The sequence below is a fragment of the Coregonus lavaretus genome (genome assembly GCF_964263955.1).
Source record: "Coregonus lavaretus genome assembly, chromosome: 16".
Lineage (NCBI taxonomy): Eukaryota > Metazoa > Chordata > Actinopteri > Salmoniformes > Salmonidae > Coregonus > Coregonus lavaretus.
In genome coordinates, this window is record NC_140003.1 from 43979334 (window position 1) to 44004915 (window position 25582).

The 25582-nt window shown below is 45.9% G+C and overlaps 1 protein-coding gene across 2 annotated transcripts; it reads left to right on the forward strand.

Moving 5' to 3' along the window:
* Nucleotides 1-370: 370 nt before the first annotated feature.
* On the forward strand, nt 371-25360 carry LOC311143249 (protocadherin-17-like; the record flags this gene model as incomplete). Of its 2 annotated transcripts, none has more annotated exons than XM_084179062.1 (4): nt 371-2851; nt 4294-4352; nt 4662-4834; nt 24063-25360. In XM_084179062.1, 4 exons carry the CDS (start codon nt 371-373, stop codon nt 24671-24673), a joined length of 3324 nt encoding a protein of 1107 aa, XP_084035188.1. In that variant the 3' UTR covers nt 24674-25360. The 2 variants fall into 2 exon arrangements, with proteins under 2 accessions (XP_084035188.1, XP_084035189.1); XM_084179063.1 differs by having other exon boundaries at nt 4665-4834; nt 24063-25354.
* Nucleotides 25361-25582: the final 222 nt, after the last annotated feature.

Consider the following 25582-nt stretch of genomic DNA (forward strand, 5'->3'; position numbering starts at 1 on the left):
AGCATAGAGGGATGTACAAACGGTTGTAACCTTCTAGCAACAAGGGAAATCATGAACGCTTTAAAATTACTGAATATATTTTATTCACCGCACAAGTTAATCACGTCTGCCACATGTTAAATTGGGCGTTCATCTTTGTTTACAGAAATAGTTCATCATAGCTGTATATGGAATGTGAAGGAGGTTAGAATAACCGCGTAAAAGAGGGAAAAGGCTGGCTCATAAATCGATTAAATATCCTCTGTCGTCTTGGATACAAAACGACCTGTCTCGTGTCATTTTAGTCGTAGTGTGGCTTCTGGACAAATCAACAGGTTGGAAGTTAAAAGGGACATTTTTTAAGCACGCGCATCCTACACAGTAAAGGGATATGCGTCTTCCTGTCTTATTTTTCCTTCTCTTGTGGGCTAAAGCACGGACACTGAAAAATCTCAATTATTCCGTTCCGGAGGAGCAGGGACCTGGAACTGTTATCGGAAACATTGCTAAGGATGCCGGATTTGGACCGGTGGAGAGAGGGAAAAAATCGAACTTTAGAGTTCTGGAGAATTCTGCTCCACATCTCATTGATGTGGATCCGGAGAGTGGGCTGGTTTTTACCAAACAGCGTATTGACAGGGAGACATTGTGCAGACGCAACCCCAAGTGTCAGCTCTCCATGGAAGTGTTTGCCAACGACAAGGAAATATGCATGATCAAGATTGATGTAGTGGATATAAACGACAACTCACCCAGTTTCCCCTCAGATCACATCAATATAGATATTTCAGAGAATGCAGCTGCTGGGACACGGTTCCCTCTAACAATTGCGTACGATTCAGATTCTGGGCAAAACGGAATAAAGACTTATCAGGTCACCAGAGATGATTACAATACATTTTCTTTGGACTTGAAATTGAGGGGCGATGGAACCATATATCCTGAATTGGTGGTTCAGCGCCCTCTAGATAGGGAGGATCAGTCTCATCACACCCTCCTTTTGACAGCCATTGATGGAGGCGAGTATCCAAGATCAGGGTCCATGCAAATCAATGTGAGAGTTACTGATTCAAATGATAATAGCCCAGTATTTGACAAACCTGCCTACATGCTGGAGCTCCCTGAAAACTCACCGCCTGGAAGAATGCTGATAGATCTGAATGCAACTGACCAAGATGAGGGCAGCAATGGACAGGTAGTCTATTCTTTCAGTGGATATGCATCCGATAGAGTCCAGGAGCTGTTTTCTATTGACCCCAAAACAGGTGTCATTAAGATTCAAGGAGAAATTGACTATGAGGATAGTCCGACCATTGAATTTGATGTGCAGGCCAAGGACCTGGGGCCTAACCCCATCCCTGGCCATTGTAAGATTTCAGTCAAAGTGCTTGACAAGAATGATAACTGGCCCGTTATAAGTTTTGTTTCCGTCCGCCAGGGAGCTATCAGTGAGGCAGCGCCTCCAGAATCTGTCATCGCCCTGGTGAGAGTCACTGATAAGGATTCTGGGAGAAATGGCCAGCTCCAATGCAGGGTGCTTGGCAATGTACCGTTCAGGCTGCAGGAAAACAATGATAATTTTTACACTCTGCTCACAGACAGACCTCTAGACAGGGAACTGAAAGATGAATATAATGTGACCATAGTGGCCAGAGACAATGGAATACCCTCCTTGAATTACACCAAATCATTTCCAGTGAAAATATTAGATGAGAATGATAATGCGCCACGTTTCACCAAGACAGTCTACGTGCTCCAGGTGCCTGAGAACAACATCCCAGGGGAGTACTTGGGCTCAGTTCTGGCTCATGATCCAGATATAGGTCCGAATGGGACTGTGTCCTACTCCATTTTGCCGTCGCACATCGGAGACGTGTCAGTTTACACCTACGTGTCTGTCAATCCTACCAACGGAGCCATATACGCCTCAAGGTCTTTCAACTACGAACAAACAAAGTTCTTTGAGTTCAAAGTTCAAGCTAAAGACGCAGGGTCTCCTCATATGGAGGGCAGTGCTACAGTCAGGGTCAGTGTGCTTGACGTTAATGACAATCTACCAGTTATTGTATTACCCCTCCTGCTAAATGACACTGCGGAAATCATGGTCCCTAGAAATGTAGGCCTGGGGTACGTAGTGACCACGGTGAGAGCAGTTGACCAGGACCACGGTGAGAGCGGTCGTCTGACCTACGAGATCTGGGAGGGTAACGAGGAGCACCTGTTTGAGATGGACCCCGTGGCCGGCGAGGTGAGGACTGCCCATGCTGTGTGGGAGGACGTGGCCCCAGCCGTGGAGCTGGTAGTGAAGGTAACCGATCATGGCAAGCCCCCGCTGTCTGCCGTGGCTAAGCTCATCATTAAGACCATCACAGGAGCCATGGCAGGAGGGGAGTCCAGCGCCAGTGAGGAGCAGCAGCGCTGGGACATGTCCCTGCCCCTCATCATAACCCTCTGCATCATCTCCCTCATGCTCCTGGCTGTCATGACTACCATCGCTTTTAAGTCCAAGCATCATGATAAGGAGGCTGGGAATTATAACTGCCGTATGGCCGAGTACCCCAACTCCAATCCCCCGGTTGGAAACGGCAAGAAGAAGAGGATCAACAAGAGCGACATCATGCTGGTGCAGAGCGAGATGGAGGAGAGGGACTCTGTGAGCAGGATGAACGTGGTGAGCAGCCCGTCTCTCATCTCCTCGCCCATCTGTTTGCACTACCAAGCGACCAGCCCCCTGCCTCTCACGCTGCCCAGGTCAGAGGTCATGTATCTGAAAACCACTTTCAACAGCCTGACGGTACCTCGGGCTGGCTGTCACTCAAGCTTTGCGGGGCTTACCACAGAGACTCCTATGAAGAGAATGTCAGTGATACAGGTAAGAAACAGAGTCATTGAGTTGTATTTCTGTCAGCCTTTTATTCTACCTTATCTCCGTTCATGGTATTCTAATCTGCCACAAGAGAGGTAATTCTTCAAAGCAATACCCACAGGCACCATGCAATCAAACTTCCTTGTTATCATTTTAGTCATTTTGCAGACACTCTTATCCAGAGCAACTTACAGTTAGTGAGTGCATACATAATTTTTTTATTTTTCATACTGGCCCCCCATGGGAATCGAACCCACAACCCTGGCGTCGCAAACGCCATGCTCTACCAACTGAGCTACATCCCTGCCGGCCATTCCCTCCCCTACCCTGGACGACGCTGGGCCAATTGTGTGCCGCCCCATGGGTCTCCCGGTCGTGGCCTGCTACAACAGAGCCTGGATTCGAACCAGGATCTCTAGTGGCACAGCTAGCACTGCGATGCAGTGCCTTAGACCACTGCACAACTCGGGAGGTTTTGCCAATTGAAGGACTCAAAAATGCAGCCGATACAGGATAATACGCTACAAGCATATTGAAGAAATATATTAAAATATATGTTGGTAGACTGTTTGCAATCTACTTCTCCTCCACAGAGATCCTAACAATTTTGAAATTGGCCCATTATGAGTCACTTCTAGCAGCAACTTACAGGTGGTCTGAATAATCAGAAACTCATTTCTGTTAAGATATGCAAACCATGTGAGTCTTGGACTGCACTGCTGTGCTGTCACTGCCAAATCCGCCTGGGAAAACAAAACCCTGCCTGAAATCTGGGCTTGGACAACAGCTTGTCTGATCACGTTAGTAAAATGTTATGTGCCAGACAGCTAGATGCACACAGCATAACCTTACAATCCCATTTATTGCCCTCCACAAACATGGGCCAGTTCCACAAATCCAAATCCAATGTTGGCAAGATAAGGCCTTTACTAGGGTCCAGATCTGCCTTGTACAAAATGACAGGGTTGCTTATGCAAGCCAGCATATTCAATTGACAGGGAATGCATGTAATTTTATTCAGCACATCAGTATTTTTCGGGTTGTTAATGATGTAAATATCTAGGACAGTCTCCGAGATGATAACACTGATGACAAGGTCTGTTGCTAGGGCATGTTGCTAGGGCAAGTTGCAAGGGCATGTGATCAACACAAACACAATATTCTCATGATGAGTAAAAACGTGGATGCAGATGACAGTGGCTGATGCGTTACTGCTCACAGCCACATACAGTATGGACATGAAGGGGATTTGGTTATTTTCTTTTTATTAACATGTTTCATGTATTCCTAAATGATTCAAATGGACAGATCGGAATGCAGGCCAAGCCATAGCTATGGACATGTCCTTTGAATATCTCATGTTGTAAATATATTCTGTTGCACACATCAATGGAAAACAAATTTCTGGAGCACGATAAACGAATAATTATCTCTGGTTTTATTCTCAGACGGATAATTTCCCCTCGGAGCCCAATAACGCGGCCAACAGGCAGCCATTTGCTCAAAGGTAAGGTCACTAAATGATAACTACCTAACCACCTGAATTTACGTTGTAGTCAATATCAAGGCATCAGGCCAAGCATGTCAAAAAGGGCTCAGGTGCGATCACAAGACAGGCAGACAGGCAGACAGACAGACAGACAGACAGACAGACAGACAGACAGGCAGGCAGGCAGGCAGGCAGGCAGACAGACAGACAGACAGACAGACAGACAGACAGACAGACAGACAGACAGACAGACAGACAGACAGACAGACAGACAGACACCACCAATGAGATATTTTTTTATTGAATGTTTCTCTCCCCATCCTGCAGCAGCTCAACGTTTAAGGATGCAGAGCGAGCGAGCCTCCGAGACAGTGGCCATGGTGATAGTGACCAGGCTGATAGTGACCTGGATACTAATAAAGGCTCCGCCTGCGACACGTCTGCCAGGGAGGCCCTCAAGATGAAAGCCACAGCAGTTAATGGCCAGCCTCTCGACCAGGGTGAGTGGAAGCTATCTCTCTGACATCTTGAAGACGCTTAACAGACCCTTGCATCAGACCCTTGTTTTCCCAATCACTGCACCAAGCCAACATGACCCTACATTTACATTTAAGTCATTTAGCAGACGCTCTTATCCAGAGCGACTTACAAATTGGTGCATTCAACTTAGGATAGCCAGTGGGACAACCACCACTGGGGGAGGGGGGGATGTAGAAGGATTACTGTTAGACTATTCCAGGTATTCCTTAAAGAGGTAGGGTTTCAAGTGTCTCCGGAAGGTGGTCAGTGACTCTGCTGTCCTGGCGTCATGGGTGAGCTTGTTCCACCATTGGGGTGCCAGAGCAGCGAATAGCTTTGACTGCGCTACAAACTGGGCTACACTGGGCTACACTGGGCTACACTGGGCTACACTGGACTACACTGGACTACACTGGGCTACAAACTGGGCTACACTGGACTACACTGGGCTACAAACTGGGCTACACTGGGCTACACTGGACTACACTGGGCTACACTGGACTACACTGGGCTACAAACTGGGCTACACTGGGCTACACTGGGCTACACTGGACTACACTGGGCTACAAACTGGGCTACACTGGACTACACTGGGCTACAAACTGGGCTACACTGGGCTACACTGGGCTACACTGGACTACACTGGGCTACAAACTGGGCTACACTGGACTACACTGGGCTACACTGGACTACACTGGGCTACACTGGGCTACACTGGACTACACTGGGCTACACTGGACTACACTGGGCTACAAACTGGGCTACACTGGACTACACTGGGCTACACTGGACTACACTGGGCTACACTGGGCTACACTGGACTACACTGGGCTACACTGGGCTACACTGGGCTACACTGGACTACACTGGGCTACACTGGACTACACTGGGCTACACTGGACTACACTGGGCTACACTGGACTACACTGGGCTACACTGGGCTACACTGGACTACACTGGGCTACAAACTGGGCTACACTGGGCTACACTGGACTACACTGGGCTACACTGGGATACACTGGGCTACACTGGGCTACACTGGACTACACTGGACTACACTGGGCTACACTGGACTACACTGGGCTACACTGGACTACACTGGGCTACACTGGACTACACTGGGCTACAAACTGGGCTACACTGGGCTACACTGGGCTACAAACTGGGCTACACTGGACTACACTGGGCTACACTGGACTACACTGGGCTACACTGGACTACACTGGGCTACAAACTGGGCTACACTGGGCTACACTGGACTACACTGGGCTACACTGGGCTACACTGGGCTACACTGGGCTACACTGGGCTACAAACTGGGCTACACTGGACTACACTGGGCTACACTGGACTACACTGGGCTACAAACTGGGCTACAAACTGGGCTACACTGGACTACACTGGGCTACACTGGACTACACTGGGCTACAAACTGGGCTACAAACTGGGCTACACTGGGCTACACTGGGCTACACTGGACTACACTGGGCTACAAACTGGGCTACACTGGGCTACACTGGACTACACTGGGCTACACTGGGCTACACTGGGCTACACTGGACTACACTGGGCTACACTGGGCTACACTGGGCTACAAACTGGGCTACACTGGACTACACTGGGCTACAAACTGGGCTACACTGGGCTACAAACTGGGCTACACTGGACTACACTGGGCTACAAACTGGGCTACACTGGGCTACACTGGGCTACACTGGACTACACTGGGCTACACTGGGCTACACTGGACTACACTGGGCTACACTGGGCTACACTGGGCTACACTGGACTACACTGGGCTACACTGGACTACACTGGGCTACACTGGACTACACTGGGCTACACTGGACTACACTGGGCTACACTGGGCTACACTGGGCTACACTGGGCTACACTGCGCTACACTGGACTACACTGGGCTACACTGGGCTACACTGGGCTACACTGGGCTACACTGGACTACACTGGGCTACACTGGGCTACACTGGGCTACACTGGGCTACAAACTGGGCTACACTGGGCTACAAACTGGGCTACACTGGACTACACTGGGCTACAAACTGGGCTACACTGGGCTACACTGGGCTACACTGGACTACACTGGGCTACACTGGGCTACACTGGGCTACACTGGGCTACACTGGGCTACAAACACGTGTGTTGACAGTCTGTCTATCCCTAATCCTACAGAACCGCCCTCAGTGTAAAGCTAAAATAAATGATGATTACACACTGTACACCTCAAAGAGATTACTGAAATCATAATACTTAAACGAGATTGTAGCGGTATGAATTCTATGCAGCAGTAATGAAATCTAAGCTCTGTTGAGACAGCTTCATATTGTAGCTCAGTGCTGTTGCAGAAATGTTGAACTCCACTGCCAAGATGACATGAAGGCGCCATAGTGGAACATGGATGATAGTTAAGAGGATAAAAGGGTCCGTTGGTGAAGGAAAGAATGTTCAAACATCCTCTGCCAGCTTTAGCAATCAAACGAGCTCATGTGCATTGTAAAGTGTACCTCGATGGCTGTCTCATTTGAACATTTCATTATTTGATTATTAACTTTCTGCAAGCCTTGCTTGAATCACGAGACAGGGACAAAAGAGCATGACAGACACCTTCAGTACAAACAGACAAAAAGCTTTTGGTGACTGCTGACAGAATGCGTTTCTTCTCAGTTGCCTTTAATGGACTGTTAGAATGGTGAAGATATACGTACAATATGGAATCATAAAAAGGAGTATTTCATGCCAGTTATGTCAAAAGTCTTGTTGATGTTCTCAATACATACAAGCATTGATGAGTTTGAAACAATTTCCACCAGTCTAGTCCTTTTCACCACTTCGTCGGATTATGATTGGTTTATGTAGCTCTTTTTCTGTTTGACACGATGCATATAAAAGATGAGGCACGTCTCCCATATACACCTTACAAACCAATACGTTTTTTCCGCCAACTTTAGCTTCCCATCAACTTTAGCATCCCACCAACTTTAGCTTCCCGCCAACTTTAGCTTCCCGCCAACTTTAGCTTCCCACCAACTTTAGCTTCCCGCCAACTTTAGCTTCCCACCAACTTTAGCTTCCCACCAACTTTAGCATCCCGCCAACTTTAGCATCCCACCAACTTTAGCATCACACCAACTTTAGCTTCCCACCAACTTTAGCATCACACCAACTTTAGCTTCCCACCAACTTTAGCTTCCCACCAACTTTAGCATCCCACCAACTTTAGCTTCCCGCCAACTTTGGCTTCCCACCAACTTTAGCATCCCACCAACTTTAGCTTCCCACCAACTTTAGCATCCCACCAACTTTAGCTTCCCGCCAACTTTGGCTTCCCACCAACTTTAGCATCCCACCAACTTTAGCTTCCCACCAACTTTAGCATCACACCAACTTTAGCTTCCCACCAACTTTAGCATCACACCAACTTTAGCTTCCCGCCAACTTTAGCATCCCACCAACTTTAGCATCCCGCCAACTTTAGCTTCCCACCAACTTTAGCTTCCCGCCAACTTTGGCTTCCCACCAACTTTAGCATCCCACCAACTTTAGCTTCCCACCAACTTTAGCATCACACCAACTTTAGCTTCCCACCAACTTTAGCATCACACCAACTTTAGCTTCCCGCCAACTTTAGCATCCCACCAACTTTAGCATCCCGCCAACTTTAGCTTCCCACCAACTTTAGCTTCCCGCCAACTTTGGCTTCCCACCAACTTTAGCTTCCCGCCAACTTTAGCATCCCACCAACTTTAGCATCCCGCCAACTTTAGCATCCCACCAACTTTAGCTTCCCGCCAACTTTGGCTTCCCACCAACTTTAGCATCCCACCAACTTTAGCTTCCCACCAACTTTAGCATCACACCAACTTTAGCTTCCCACCAACTTTAGCTTCCCGCCAACTTTAGCTTCCCACCAACTTTAGCTTCCCACCAACTTTAGCATCCCACCAACTTTAGCATCCCACCAACTTTAGCATCCCGCCAACTTTAGCTTCCCACCAACTTTAGCTTCCCGCCAACTTTGGCTTCCCACCAACTTTAGCATCCCACCAACTTTAGCATCCCGCCAACTTTAGCATCCCACCAACTTTAGCATCCCGCCAACTTTAGCTTCCCACCAACTTTAGCTTCCCGCCAACTTTGGCTTCCCACCAACTTTAGCTTCCCGCCAACTTTAGCATCACACCAACTTTAGCATCCCGCCAACTTTAGCATCCCACCAACTTTAGCTTCCCGCCAACTTTAGCATCACACCAACTTTAGCTTCCCACCAACTTTAGCATCACACCAACTTTAGCTTCCCGCCAACTTTAGCATCCCACCAACTTTAGCATCCCACCAACTTTAGCATCCCAACCAACTTTAGCATCACACCAACTTTAGCTTCCCACCAACTTTAGCATCCCACCAACTTTAGCATCCCGCCAACTTTAGCATCCCACCAACTTTAGCATCCCGCCAACTTTAGCTTCCCACCAACTTTAGCATCCCACCAACTTTAGCATCCCACCAACTTTAGCATCCCAACCAACTTTAGCATCCCACCAACTTTAGCATCCCAACCAACTTTAGCATCCCGCCAACTTTAGCATCCCGCCAACTTTTTGCCAACTTTTTGTTATATATGAAATGTATTGCCGGCAACAAAGCCTGTACTTTTATTTCCGCTAACCAACCTAGTCATGATTGCGATAAAGTTCTGCCTATGGCTTACGACTCGATCACACCGACAGCGTCATTGCATTTTGCTACACCAGAAGTACATTCATTTCTAATGGAACGCTGCGTTTGCCTTGCAGCATTGCGTTGCAGAGGCAGTTGCAGTGCGTTCTCTGTGGTGCATACGTTGGATTTATCGAACGTATGCATCAAACTCTATGCGTCGACGGCTTGACAGAAATGGTAGCAGAAGGTGAATGTTGAACTTTTGTTGCACACATATCCAGATGATGCTGCGTACCATTTTGCGCAATGACGCTGTCAGTGTGATCGAGGCGTTGGTATGACGTCGCCGTAATGCTGAGGTGGCATTGGTAGCACTATGCTCTTAAGCTCTTGATGGTTGCTAAGCAGTGCCCGTTACTATCAATGATGTATATATAAATCATTGGTTACTATTCTCCTGCCAGTTCTAAACTTTGCGAGGCTTCACCAATCTCTTCACATAGCCCACCACATATGCACTGTTTTCTTAACCACAACTGGATGGATCCATAAAGAATTACTGTGGGAATAAATATAACTGAATGACAATTTTTGTAAATAATAAAGTAAGGTAATGCAATTGAAGGCATCAAATTGTTGTTTACTGAAACTCCCCAAGTCATCCAATTGTTATAATATTGTCAATTATTTCAGCACCGTTTCGTGCTGCTTTGAGACAAGTGTGGGGACTCGTCTTGATAAATAAATCAATGTCAGAATTTTATTTTCACTGAATCGCCGTTTGGATATTGGTTAGGCTACAATTAGGCAGTAGAAATGTTAGCTAAATTGAGGTGAGTGCTGCTAATGATTGTCTTGTCCAGTTGGCTCATTTAGTATAGAACTTCTAAATGCTTCATGAGCTTAGTTCAAGTTTCGTTCCCCATCAGAACCCAAAATATACGCTTGTTTTACTCCAATGTTTGTAAACAAAGTAAATGTAAACAAACACTGTATAGCCTCAAAACATGGTTAAAACTATAATGTTGATATCATGGATGGTCAGACCTTGCATCCATAGCTCTGTCTTTGAATTTGAGAGTGGTTAAATTTCTCCAGCTTTTTATAGAAACACTTTGTTATTGTTTTAACTGATTTAACACGTGGATTATTTAGCTCTTCACTCGCAGTCATCTAGTAGCCTAGGCCTGTGACTTGTCTTAACCCAGAGTCTAAGCCCTGTGTATGCCGGGGGAGGGGGGAGGGGGTCTAAGTTAAATTGTTTTAAGATGGTCATACCAAGGATCATTTAGCTATTTGATTTTGAATTTTAAGACCCCTTAAGGTATAAAAATATATATATAAAACAATTATTGGATGAAACATTAATTTGGCATTACTACTGTTAGCCAACAGAAACAAACAGATTCCCAACATGGAACAACAGATAGTCCCAAAATAAATCAAAATTAAGTTTGTTCTGAAGTATCTGTCCTATATCTGAGAGATATAAGAAGAGATATAAGAATGATCAGGAAACTATATATTTTTACATATACAGTGCCTTCGGAAAGTATTCAGACCTCTTGACTCTTTCCACATTTTGTTACGTTACAGCCTTATTCTAAAATTGATCAAATTGGTTTTTTTCCTCATCAATCTACACACATTACCCCATAATGACAAAGCAAAAACAGGTTTTTAGAAATTGAAATATCATATTACATAGGTATTCAGACCCTTTACTCAGTACTTTGTTGAAGCACCTTTGGCAGTGATTACAGCCTTGAGTCTTCTTGGGTATGATGCTACAAGCTTGGCACACCTGTATTTGAAGAGTTTCTCCCAATGTTCTCTGCAGATCCTCTCAAGCTCTGTCAGGTTGGATGGGGAGTGTCGCTGCACAGTACTTCCATTCATTTTTTTAAACTGGTACCGGGGCCCTTCAGATTAGTCTTGTGAGGCTTGTTGGCGTCCTGGAGCAAAACAGAGAACACCATCGTGTTCGTGAGAGTCTCAGCTTTCAATGAATTGTAGACCATAATAGTTTGTAGGCCAAATCGTTCGGACGCTACAGACGTTTTCGTGAGAAGACCGATTTTCGGGATGTCTCGTGGTCTGACAAACACCGCTCTAGCTCTGTCACCTTTCACCGCAGATGCGGAAGGTTGACATCGGCGAATGCGGTGGATTGAGACATCCCGAATCTCTAGCTTAAACAGACAGATTTTTATGGGGATTTAAAAAAAATATATGTTAATTACATTTCCACATGGAAAACTTCCACATGACCATTGTAGGCCAAGGGTTAATCAATCAATCAATGAGATTTATTTAGCTGAATCTCCGTCTGTATATTTGGTTAATTCTCTAGCAAATAATGGAGGATGTGTAGCTCAGGACTGATCAGAAACATTTAGCCTAAATCAAATGTAGGCCTATTATTTCTCTGGATCACGTAAAGGCAACTCCAAAAGCCTGCGGATGTTGTGATGAAGATACTCTCAATGTAAGACCCTACGCCCTACACCCTACGCCCTACGCCCTACGCCCTACGCCCTACACCCTACGCCCTACACCCTACGCCCTACACCCTACGCCCTACACCCTACGCCCTACGCCTGCTCCCTACGCCCTACGCCCTATGCCCTACACCCTACGCCCTATGCCCTACGCCTGTGCCCTACGCCCTACACCCTACGCCCTACGCCCTACGCCTGCTCCCTACGCCCTACGCCCTACGCCTGCTCCCTACGCCCTACACCCTACGCCCTACGCCTGCTCCCTACGCCCTACGCCCTACGCCCTACGCCTGCTCCCTACGCCCTACACCCTACGACCTACGCCCTACACCCTACACCCTACGCCCTATGCCCTACGCCCTACGCCTGCTCCCTACGCCCTATGCACTACGCCCTGCTCCCTACGCCCTACGCCCTACACCCTACGCCCTACACCCTACGCCCTACACCCTACGCCCTACGCCCTACGCCTGCTCCCTACACCCTACACCCTACGCCCTACGCCCTACGCCCTACGCCTGCTCCCTACGCCCTACGCCCTATGCCTGCTCCCTACGCCCTACGCCCTACGCCTGCTCCCTACGCCCTACGCCCTATGCCCTACGCCCTACACCCTACACCCTACACCCTACGCCCTACGCCCTATGCCCTATGCCCTACGCCCTATGCCCTACGCCCTACGCCTGCTCCCTACGCCCTACGCCCTATGCCCTACGCCCTACGCCTGCTCCCTATGCCCTACACCCTATACCCTACGCCCTGCTCCCTACGCCCTACACCCTACGCCCTACACCCTACGCCCTACACCCTACGCCCTACACCCTACACCCTACGCCCTACACCCTACGCCCTACGCCCTACGCCTGCTCCCTAACAAATCAGAGTGAGGGTAGGAAAGATATGGAACATGGATCATAAAAGCATTGGCTTGCAAAATAACACTTTTTTTTTTAAATATGACAGCACGTTGTCGTGACGCAAGTTGTGTGGGAATAATATTATTTGTATTTTAATATTTAATATTTAATTATTTTCTCAGCCTTCTATAAAATATATGTGTGTTAACTGTGATCAGGGTTGCCTAAGTGTGTCTTGTCTGTTTAATGAACAAAATAACTATTGATTTCATGTGCGTGGAGTATCCATGTAGCAAATAGGGTGCACAGACCAGCAACATTATGAAACTCTAAATATGCCGTTCTATTCTTTTGAAAATATATATTTTATTAGTCTTATAATGTTTCTTAGGACCTGCCTAAAACAAAGTAATAATGGATTTCTTTGTGATGGTGTATATTCAATGGATTTATTAAAATAGACGTCCACCCACATCGGCCCATGTCTACTCCCACTCCTAAACTTGCCGGCATGTGCACGGGAGATATCATATGCTGATCCCGGCAAGAATGTGGTAAAAATGGGACTGTACGAATTGGGCTGTAAAGAACATTGCCAGATATGTCCCTGGACAGAACTGTGGACATCAGGTCCCTGGACAGAACTGTGGACATCAGGTCCCTGGACAGAACTGTGGACATCAGGTCCCTGGACAGAACTGTGGACATCAGTACTGACGTCATCAGGTCACTGGACAGTACTGAGGTCATCAGGTCCCTGGGCAGTACTGAGGTCATCAGTACTGAGGTCATCATGTGGACAGTACTGAGGTCATCAGGTCCCTGGACAGTACTGAGGTCATCAGGTCCCTGGGCAGTACTCAGGTCATCAGTACTGAGGTCATCATGTGGACAGTACTGAGGTCATCAGGTCCCTGGACAGTACTGAGGTCATCAGGTGGGCTACTTTCCACTCCATTTGCTATGAGCTGTGTGTTTGTGGCATGCTCAAGAGGACAGAGATGGTTGCCAGGGGGATGTGTGGGATTGTGTGTATTTGTGTGTCTGTGTGTGTGTGTGTGTGTGTGTGTGTGTTGTCAGGGGAAACGGCAGGGCCAGACTCTCTGTGAGAGGTGTAAATTCAATCCCACCATATTTCTGAATGTTATTCTCCAGACCCTGTTCAAAGGCCAATCAAATGGAACGATATTGAAAGAGATGTTTCATATGTGCAGAATGGAATTTACACTAAGCACTGATGCTTACTTGACTGGAATGTCAATTAATTTATAGATGTGCGTTTGTGAGATAAGATAAATGAAAAAAAAATGGGGTAATGCATTTAATATGAATGGCTTGTGTTAATGCTTTTTTTTCTGATGTACTCAGAGTTGTGTCTTTGGTTGTACAAAAATATTGTTTTAAAGCTAAACTAATTGTCACACTAAATGGTTACTGTAGGGGTTGGTCAGTTTTATATTGAATTGACATGTAGTTTGCAGTCAGTTGATCCGCCAAGCAATCTGTTTCTGCATGATGTATTCTCTCTATAGGACCCAGTGCCCACGTAGTGAAGTGTAGGTTGAAATGTTCTTTACCTGGACAGGATCATATGGCCTGGAACAATAGTATAGACTTAATACAAAGTCACCACAAGCCCAAACAACAGTGTGGATTAAGTAGTGTTTTTGTATTTTCACCTTTAATCAAAGACTCCAGTCTCCTCACAGCTTTGATACAGGTAATGTATGCACCTGGGTGTCTCGCAATAGCTTCCCCCCTATAAAAATGTATTGTCTCCAGGAGCCTCTAGATGCGTACAAACTGGGTGTCTCTGTTGCTAGGCTTTTTCTATTTACAACGACCAGGCAGGTTCTTTGTCTTTGAAAACGTGTTTTTCCCTTCAGCTTAGCCATAATACCCCACCCTTGTGATCCCTTTAAATAGCTCCTTTGTTTCCCTGGCTTTTAACAAGCATCCACAAGGCACACCCCAATTGTAGATCCATTAAAGATGATTAGTCTTGGAACTCTATGGTGCTCTTAAGAGATTTTAATTACACTGACTCTGGCAGGTACATGGCAAAACACAGCCAGATGTCTAGTCTGTCTATGTTTTGTAAGATCAACGACAATGTCTTCAGAAATAGCTACAGTACTGTGTAGCTGTTCTCTCTTAATTTGACCACTCTGTTGTCGCTAAAAGAAATCCTGCGTCTCAGGAAATTCTAACGTGTATTTGAGTTTTAAAAAAGGTTTCTAAAGTTTGTAGTTTCCACTTTAACAGTTCTGACTTAATTTGCCCTAATGAAAAATGTATCAACCCCTACAAAAATGTCCATTAATTATAATCTACATAATAATTCACATTTCCTGTTACTGTAGGATTCTTTTCCTGCTGTGAGAAACTGGTCAAATTAAGATCCTACATATGTATGTACAAAGGGAATGGCGGTACCATGTGGGTGGTCTGTGTTGTGTGAGACATGGCAAATCTGCATAACCATCCACCACTGAAGATGTATCTGGGCAAGGGGTGTGCAACTTGTTTGACACAAACACACTAACTTTGATAATGAAGAGCTATTGTTTCAGGCAAGGTGAGAGTCTTCGCCTGTAAGCTGTGAAAATAAACTTTCACTGTGAGTCAAGGTATGATAGTTTCCTATATTTACCCACTTGCCATATGCATTGCAAAATAAACATAAAATGCCTTGATAGCACCTCTCTCAACAGGTGCTCAACCCATATAGAAATTCTTAATTGTCTGAACTCATTTGAATTCAACGCATACATTTACATTACAGCGACTTACAAATTGGTGCATTCACCTTATGATAGCCAGTGGGACAACCACTTTACAATTATAATTTTTTATATTTGTCTAATTTTGTTGTTTTTAATTTTTAGAGTATATATATATTTTTTTAAATATATTTTTGTGGGGGTGGGGTGGGGGGTGGGGGGTAGAATGATTACTTTTATACTATCCCAGGTATTCCTTAAAGCGGTAGGGTTTCAAGTGTCTCCGGAAGGTGGTCAGTGACTCCGCTGTCCTGGCGTCGTGAGGGAGCTTGTCCCACCATTGGGGTACCAGAGCAGCGAACAGTTTTGACTGGGCTGAGCGGGAACTGTGCTTCCGCAGAGGTAGGGGGACCAGCAGGCCAGAGGTGGAAGAACGCAATGCCCTCGTTTGGGTGTAGGGACTGATCAGAGCCTGAAGGTAAGGAGGTGCCGTTCCCCTCACAGCTCCGTAGGCAAGCACCATGGTCTTGTAGCAGATGCAAGCTTCAACTGGAAGCCAGTGGAGTGTGCGGAGGAGCGGGGTGATGTGAGAGAACTTGGGAATGTTGAACACCAGACGGGCTGCAGCGTTCTGGATGAGTTGTAGGGGTTTAATGGCACAGGCAGGGAGCCCAGCCAACAGTGAGTTGCAGTAATCCAGACGGGAGATGACAAGTGCCTGGATTAGGACCTGTGCCGCTTCCTGTGTAAGGTAGGGTCGTACTCTGCGAATGTTGTAGAGCATGAACCTACAGGATCGGGTCACCGCTTTGATGTTAGCGGAGAACGACAGGGTGTTGTCCAGGGTCACGCCAAGGTTCTTTGCACTCTGGGAGGAGGACACAATGGAGTTGTCAACCGTGATGGCGAGATCATGGAGCGGGCAGTCCTTCCCCGGGAGGAAGAGCAGCTCCGTCTTGCCGAGGTTCAGCTTGAGGTGGTGATCCGACATCCACACTGATATGTCTGCCAGACATGCAGAGATGCGATTCACCACCTGGTTATCAGAAGGGGGAATCTGCGTAGCAATGATAGGAGAGACCATGTGAGGATATGACAGAGCCAAGTGACTTGGTGTATAGAGAGAATAGGAGAGGGCCTAGAACTGAGCCCTGGGGGACACCAGTGGTGAGACCATGTGGTGCGGAGACAAATTCTCGCCACGCCACCTGGTAGGAGCGACCTGTCAGGTAGTACGCAATCCAAGAGTGAGCCGCGCCGGAGATGCCCAACTCGGAGAGGGTGGAGAGGAGGATCTGATGGTTCACAGTATCAAAGGCAGCAGATAGGTCTAGAAGGATGAGAGCAGAGGAGAGAGAGTTAGCTTTAGCAGTGCGGAGAGCCTCCGTGACACAGAGAAGAGCAGTCTCAGTTGAATGACCAGTCTTGAAACCTGACTGGTTTGGATCAAGAAGGTCATTCTGAGAGAGATAGCAGGAGAGTTGGCTATAGACGGCACACTCAAGAGTTTTGTAGAGAAAAGAAAGAAGGGATACTGGTCTGTAGTTGTTGACATCGGAGGGATCGAGTGTAGGTTTTTTGAGGAGGGGTGCAACTCTTGCTTTCTTGAAGATGGAAGGGACTTAGCCAGCGGACAAGGATGAGTTGATGAGTGAGGTGAGGTAAGGGAGAAGGTCTCCGGAAATGGTCTGGAGAAGGGAGGAGGGGATAGGGTCAAGCAGGCAGGTTGTTGGGCAGCCGGCCGTCCAAGTCGCAAAATTTCATCTGGAGAGAGAAGGGAGAAAGAAGTCAAAGCATAGGGTAGGGCAGTGTGAGCAGGACCCGCGGTGTCATTTGACTTAATAAATGAGGATCGGATGTTGTCAACCTTCTTTTCAAAATGGTTGACGAAGTCATCCACAGAGAGGGAGGAGGGAGGGGGAGGAGGAGGAGGATTCAGCAGGGAGGAGAAGGTGGCAAAGAGCTTCCTAGGGTTAGAGACAGAGGCTTGACATTTAGAGTGGTAGAAAGTGGCTTTAGCAGCAGAAACGGAGGAAGAGAATGTAGAGAGGAGGGAGTGGAAAGATGACAGGTCAGCAGGGAGTCTAGTTTTCCTCCATTTCCGCTCAGCTGCCCGGAGCCCTGTTCTGTGAGCTCGCATACAGTGAGAAGGCAATGTAACACTGGCTTTTTAGTCACCGCAGACATAAAAACTGTAGTCCAAAATATCAACTAGTGCAAATGCTTCTATTAACCTTTTCAATATACAGACCTCTTTCTCTGCATCATTGTCAAAGTCTAGTTTCTCTGCAGTGGTGATAGCTACCTGTAAAGATACATTCAAATGTGTCTCTTTCCTGGTCGTACTGCCTGTGTTGTGGTCGTTATATGTATATATATGTAAAACAGGTGGGTTTTTTCCTCTGATGAGATGAAAAGCAGGCAAAACAAATGCATTTCCCATATTTGGTTCTTTGGAAGTTTTTAATTTCCCATTGGTTCTGGTAACGAAGCCATACATTTCCTGACCAGTAAAACGGAACGTTTTTTTAAAACGTTCTGAGAACGGAAGTGAAAACTTCGCCTGTTCTGGGAACGTTTCTTTTTAGGTTGCAGGGAGGTTCTGAGAACGTTTTACTCTGGTTTTATTAACGCTCTGAGAACAGAAATATATATATATATATATATATATATATATATTTATTAATTTTTTACCCCCCTCCTTTTTCGGGATATCCAATTGGTAGTTACGATCTTGTCTCATCACTGCAACTCCCCAATGGACTTGGGAGAGGAGAATGTTGAGAGTCACGCGTCCTCCGAAACATGAACTGCCAAGCCGCGTTGCTTCTGAACACACTGCTCGCTTAACCCAGAAGCCAGCCGCACCAATGTGTTGGAGTAAACTGACAACCAAAGTCAGCTGGCAGGTGCCCGGCATGCCACAAGGAGTCACGAGAGCACAATGAGCCAAGGAAATCCCTCCCTGGCCAAACCCTCCCCTGACCCGGACGACGCTTGGCCAATTGTGCGCCACCCCATGGGGCTTCCGAGATCAAACCCAAGGCTGTAGTGGCGCCTCAGCACTGCAATGCAGTGCCTTAGACCGCTGCACCACTCAGGAGGCCATCTTGAAGTTTTTTTATAACTTCCTTAAAACGTTCACTGAATGAATACTTTTAATAACACTGCTAGATTATTTTGGGTTAACTCTTTTTAGCTTCAAGCACAGATATAAATTAATTTCCTTAGGCATTAATCATGCAAACACATTTATGAGATTCACACCTATAATCTTCTGTTCTCTATCCATGGAATTAGTCCACTGTGCCACCAGGATGGAGCTAGCATGCCATGTTCTTTTTATGCGTACAAAGCTGTTCATTATATTCAAACAGACCCCATTTCAAAGGAAACAAGTACTCATTAAGATCCGGTGTGGCCAATTAGTGGGTGAGGCCAACAAACCTGAACACACTTAACAATATAGAGGTTAGAGAGTTTTATTGATGCTGAGAATGGAATGTATATGTTTTTAAATAACCATGAGAACCATAAATATAACCATGAGGAAACCTGTAGGAAATGTTATGCTGAAGTACTGAAATTCCCATTGAAGAACGTTGTTTAATTAACGTTCTCTGAACTATTTGAAACATTACTTTAAATAGAACCATGAGGAAACCTGTAGGAAACGTTATGCTGAAGTACTGAAATATCCATAGAAGAACGTTGTTTAATTAACGTTCTCTGAACTATTTGAGAACATGACTTTAAATAGAACCATGAGGAAATCTGCAGGAAACGTTATGCTGAAGTACTGATATTCCCATTGAAGAATGTTGTTTCTTAACATTCTCTGAAATATTTGAGAACATTCCCAATGTCAAACCAGTTGGAGAACGTTCCTAGAACATTACCAAAATTGCAATTAAATCTAACCATGTTTGAACTTTTAGGAAATCTTCTGTTAAAGAAATGAAATACCAAGAATAAACATTTTTTTGGTCAAGTTCCTTAAATGTGCTGAGAATATTCCAAAGCCATGCAACTGTCCTGCAACATTCCCACAAAGTTGTGGGAAGGTTGTTTACTAAATAACCATAGGACAACCACGCTCTCACCAAGCTCTAAGAAACATATGGTTCTCAGAACGTTATGTGCTAGCTGGGATGGTTCTCAGAACGCTATGTGCTAGCTGGGATGGTTCTCAGAACATTATGTGCTAGCTGGGATGGGTCTCAGAACGTTATGTGCTAGCTGGGATGGTTCTCAGAACGTTATGTGCTAGCTGGGATGGTTCTCATAACGTTATGTGCTAGCAGTGATGGTTCTCAGAACGTTATGCGCTAGCTGGGATGGATCTCAGAATGTTATGTGCTAGCTGGGTTGGTTCTCAGAACGTTATGCACTAGCTGGGATGGATCTCAGAATGTTATGTGCTAGCTGGGATGGTTCTCAGAACGTTATGTGCTAGCTGGGATGGATCTAAGAACGTTATGTGCTAGCAGGGATGGTTCTCATAACGTTATGTGCTAGCAGTGATGGTTCTCAGAACGTTATGCGCTAGCTGGGATGGATCTCAGAATGTTATGTGCTAGCTGGGATGGTTCTCAGAACGTTATGTGCTAGACGGGATGGATCTCAGAACGTTATGTGCTAGCTGGGATGGTTCTCAGAACGTTATGTGCTAGCTGGGATGGTTCTCAGAACGTTATGTGCTAGCTGGGATGGTTCTCAGAACGTTATGTGCTAGCTGGGATGGTTCTCAGAACGTTATGTGCTAGCTAGATTGACTGTAATCTGTAGTTAGTCTGCCTTGCTGGATATGCCTTCAAAAGCACAGGGATTGTAATGTATGGGATCCATGTTGCAGTTTTGCCAAATCGAACTGTTGTTGTTTTGTTCTTCCCTTTGATTTAATATGCATTTTGAACTCACATTTTCTCTTGATCTTAGTCCTGACAGACTGGAAATTGGAGTGGTTGTACTAATTCCCTAGAAATGATTTATTCATTCTTCTATGTTTTTTATTTGAGTAGCTGTGGGAGGACATATGGGGTCTCTATTGCTGAGATTGAGCTGGCTCTGAATTTAATTTTATTATTTAACTTTCATATTTGATAATACTTCAAATGCACCTTTATTTTTTTATATATTTTTTTATTTCACCTTTATTTAACCAGGTAGGCCAGTTGAGAGCAAGTTCTCATTTACAACTGCGACCTGGCCAAGATAAAGCAAAGCAGTGCGATAAAAACAACAACAACACAGAGTTACACATGGAATAAACAAAACGTACAGTCAATAACACAATAGAAAATCTATATACAGTGTTAGCAAATGTAGTAAGTTATAGCAATAAATATGCCATAGTGCAAAATAATTACAATTTAGTATTAACACTGGAGTGATAGATGTGCAGAAGATGATGTGCAAATAGAGAATCTGGGGTGCAAATTAGCAAAATAAATAACAATGTAAATAACAATATGGGGATGAGGTAGTTGGGTGGGCTAATTACAGATGGGCTGTGGACAGGTGCAATGATCGGTAAGCTGCTCTGACAACTGATGCTTAAAGTTATTGAGGGAGATAAGAGTCTCCAGCGTCAGAGATTTTTGCAGTTCGTTCCAGTTATTTGCAGCAGAGAACTGGAAGGAATGGCGGCCAAAGGAGGTGTTGGCTTTGGGGATGACCAGTGAGATATACCTGCTGGAACGCATACTACGGGTGGGTGCTGCTATGGTGACCAATGAGCTAAGATAAGGCGGGGATTTGCGTAGCAGTGATTTATAGATGACCTGGAGCCAGTGGGTTTGACGACGAACATGTAGTGAGGACCAGCCAACGAGAGCGTACAGGTCACAATGGTGGGTAGAATATGGGGCTTTGGTGACAAAACGGATGGCACTGTGATAGACTATATCCAATTTGCTGAGTAGAGTGTTGGAGGCTATTTTGTAAATGACATCGCCGAAGTCAAGGATCTGTAGGATAGTCAGTTTTACGAGGGCATGTTTAGCAGCATGAGTGAAGGAGGCTTTGTTGCGAAAAAGGAAGCCGATTCTAGATTTAACTTTTGATTGGAGATGCTTAATGTGAGTCTTGAAGGAGAGTTTACAGTCTAACCAGACACCTAGGTATTTGTAGTTGTCCACATATTCTAAGTCAGACCCGCCGAGAGTAGTGATTCTAGTCGGGCGGGCGGGTGCAAGCAGCGTTCGATTGAAGAGCATGCATTTAGTTTTACTAGCGTTTAAGAGCAGTTGGAGGCCACGGAAGGAGTGTTGAATGGCATTGAAGCTCGTTTGGAGGTTTGTTAACACAGTGTCCAATAAAGGGCCAGATGTATACAAAATGGTGTCGTCTGCGTAGAGGTGGATCTGAGAGTCACCAGCAGCAAGAGCGACATCATTGATATACACAGAGTCGGCCCGAGAATTGAACCCTGTGGCACCCCCATAGAGACTGCCAGAGGTTCAGACAACAGGCCCTCCGATTTGACACATTCAATTCTATCTGGGGGCGGCAGGTAGTTTAGTGGTTAAGAGCGTTGTGCCAGTAACCGAAAGGTCGCTGGTTCTAATCCCTGAGCCGACTAGGTGAAAAATCTGTCGATGTGCCCTTGAGCAAGGCACTTAACCCTAATTGCTCATGTAAGTCGCTCTGGATAAGAGCGTCTGCTAAATGACTAAAATGTAAAATGTAAATGTAGTTGGTGAACCAGGCGAGGCAGTCATTTGAGAAACCAAGGCTATTTAGTCTGCCAATAAGAATGCGGTGATTGACAGAGTCGAAAGCCTTGGCCAGGTCGATGAAGACGGCTGCACAGTACTGTCTTTTATCGATCGCGGTTATTATATCGTTTATGACCTTGAGCGTGGCTGAGGTGCACCCATGACCAGCTCAGAAACCAGATTGCATAGCGGAGAAGGTACGGTGGTATTCGAAATAGTCGGTGATCTGTTTGTTAACTTGGCTTTCAAATACTTTCGAAAGGCAGGGCAGGATGGATAAAGGTCTGTAACAGTTTGGATCTAGAGTGTCACCCCCTTTGAAGAGGGGGATGACCGCGGCAGCTTTCCAATCTCTGGGGATCTCAGACGATACGAAAAATAGGTTGAACAGGCTAGTAATAGGGGTTGCGACAATTTTGGCGGCTAATTTTAGAAAGAAAAGGTCCAGATTGTCTAGCCCAGTTGATTTGTAGGGGTCCAGATTTTTCAGCTCTTTCAGGACATTAGCTATCTGAATTTGGGTGAAGGAGAAGCGGGGGGGGCATGGGCAAGTTGCAGCGGAGGGTGCAGAGCTGGTGGCCGGGGTAGTGGTAGCCAGGTGGAAAGCATGGCCAGCCGTAGAAAAATGCTTATTGAAATTCTTGATTATCGTAGATTTATCGGTGGTGACAGTGTTTCCTAGCCTCAGTGCAGTGGGTAGCTGGGAGGAGGTGCTCTTATTCTCCATGGACTTTACAGTGTCCCAAATTTTTTGGGAGTTAGTGCTACAGGATACAAATTTCTGTTTGAAAAAGCTAGCCTTTGCTTTCCTAACTGCTTGTGTATATTGGTTCCTGACTTCCCTGAAAAGTTGCATATCGTGGGAGCTGTTCGATGCTAATGCAGTATGCCACAGGATGTTTTTGTGCTGGTCAAGGGCAGTCAAGTCTGGGGTGAACCAGGGGCTATATCAGTTCTTAGTTCTGAATATTTTGAATGGGGCATGCTTATTTAAGATGGAGAGGAAAGCACTTTTGAAGAACATCCAGGCATCCTCTACTGACGGAATGAGGTCAATATCCATCCAGGATACCCGGGCCAGGTCAATTAGAAAGGCCTGCTCACTGAAGTGAGTTTTAGGGAGCGTTTGACAGTGATGAGGGGTGGTCGTTTGACCGCGGACCCATTACGGACGCAGGCAATGAGGCAGTGATCGCTGAGATCCTGGTTGAAGACAGCGGAGGTGTATTTAGAGGGTAAATTAGTCAGGATGATATCTATGAGGGTGTCCATGTTTACGGATTTAGGGTTGTACCTGGTAGGTTCCTTGATGATTTGTGTGAGATTGAGGGCATCTAGTTTAGATTGTAGGACGGCCGGGGTGTTAAGCATATCCCAGTTGAGGTCACCAAGCAGTACGAACTCTGAGGATAGATGGGGGGCAATCAATTCACATATGGTGTCCAGGGCACAACTGGGGGCTGAGGGGGGTCTGTAGCAAGCGGCAACAGTGAGAGACTTATTTCTGGAAAGGTGGATTTTTAGAAGTAGAAGCTCAAACTGTTTGGGCACAGACCTGGATAGTATGATAGAGCTCTGCAGGCTATCTCTACAGTAGATTGCAACTCCGCCCCCTTTGGCAGTTCTATCTAGACGGAAAATGTTGTAGTTTGGAATGGAAATTTCTAAGATTCAGACTGCTAGAACATAAAGTGATTATCATTTAATAGCAACTTTGTAACTCTTTCCTTAGGACAAGACAGATATGTTCACTGCACAGATGAATGTCGTGCGCTGGGCCATTCTGACAGATGCTGGATGCCAAAGTTACGGGTAGGAAGCCAAGCAGACAGCGCCGATAATCGCACCAACCTTTTAATTGCAGTGGGAATGGAGGCCACGGTGGAGACAGAGATTTATGGCAGCCACAACCGCAGCGCAGCCAGAAAAACCCTCAGCACATTCGGCAAGGAGCAGCGGGACAGCACCATCCTAGTGGCCAACATCAAACCCTACTTCAAGTCTCAGCGTGCCCTAAGTCCCCAGCTGCAGGAGTGCTCCTCTGCATCCAGCAGTCCCACCAAGGGGAACACACCACTGGACTCCCACACCAAAGGGCCTAGGGAGGAGGTGGGGAGGGACGGGGAGGGGGGCTCAGACAGCAGTGCCTACGGACCCCCAGATGGCCAGTGTTCACCGCCCCGTACGGAATTGGAGGAGCCGTCATACCTGGCCTGCGACCTCAGGCCCAAGTCCCTGTCCAACAGCCTTATCCACAGCTCTGAGATCAGATCTGTGATCATCAGCCAGGAGTGTGGGGGGATGGAGTGTACCAGTCTAAACCAGCGGGACTCTGGGAACTGAAAGGTCAGGGTCTGGGCCTTGCTCTCATCTGGGTGCCGTGTGATGAGGTCACAGATGAATGACGGAGGGGTTAATTTGTGTCCACCCGGGAAGGTTCCAGACATGCATTGTACTGTATAACCAAAAACCATCAGACATTAGCTATGTATTCTTTTGATTCTGTGGTCTGTTGTTCAAAGTAAATAAAAAAAAATGTATGTCCATGGTTCTGACTGCTGTGAGCAGAAGGGGAAGAAAACCATTGCTTTCATGCTATTATGTGTTTTCATGGTATACTGTTCAATTTAGATGTCCGTGTTTTACACAATTCAAGCTCCAATTTTGTGAGGCTGTTGAACTAATTGCTGCTGTTTAAGGTATTGAGTCCTGTCTGCTTCTGTTAAATGATATGCTTTTGTCTTCACTTACTGTAGTGTATGAGAAACATCCGCTTGGATATATAATTTAAGTGAAATACAACGTGAAGTGTCTTATGAACGTTTAAAGGTCACTCTGCTCTGGTAAACCAGGGAATGTCCCTTTTCATAAAAAAAAACATTTGAGGTTCCTGAAAAATCAAGCAGTTTTTTACAAATGTATTTGTAATTTTATCGTCAGTTTATGTGCAAAAAAGCTGAGCTTTCAAGTGAATATGAGCTACTGTTCTTGTGTGTTGTATTAAATTTGTATACACACGTGCTACAGCAGAACACAGAATGTAATTATTTTTTCACAAATGGAACCCCTAAAGCTATCAGGCTTTATTGTGCCTGAGGATCATAATTATCTCTCCAAGGGATGGTTCAAGGGCTGACATGATTTATCTTGCTTAATCAACTGTCAGGAAAAGCTGCAACCCCACAAACACACACCAAAACGAGCCGTGACTGTTTACAATAGCGGTCGAGACCCCACTCTAGTTAACTTGAT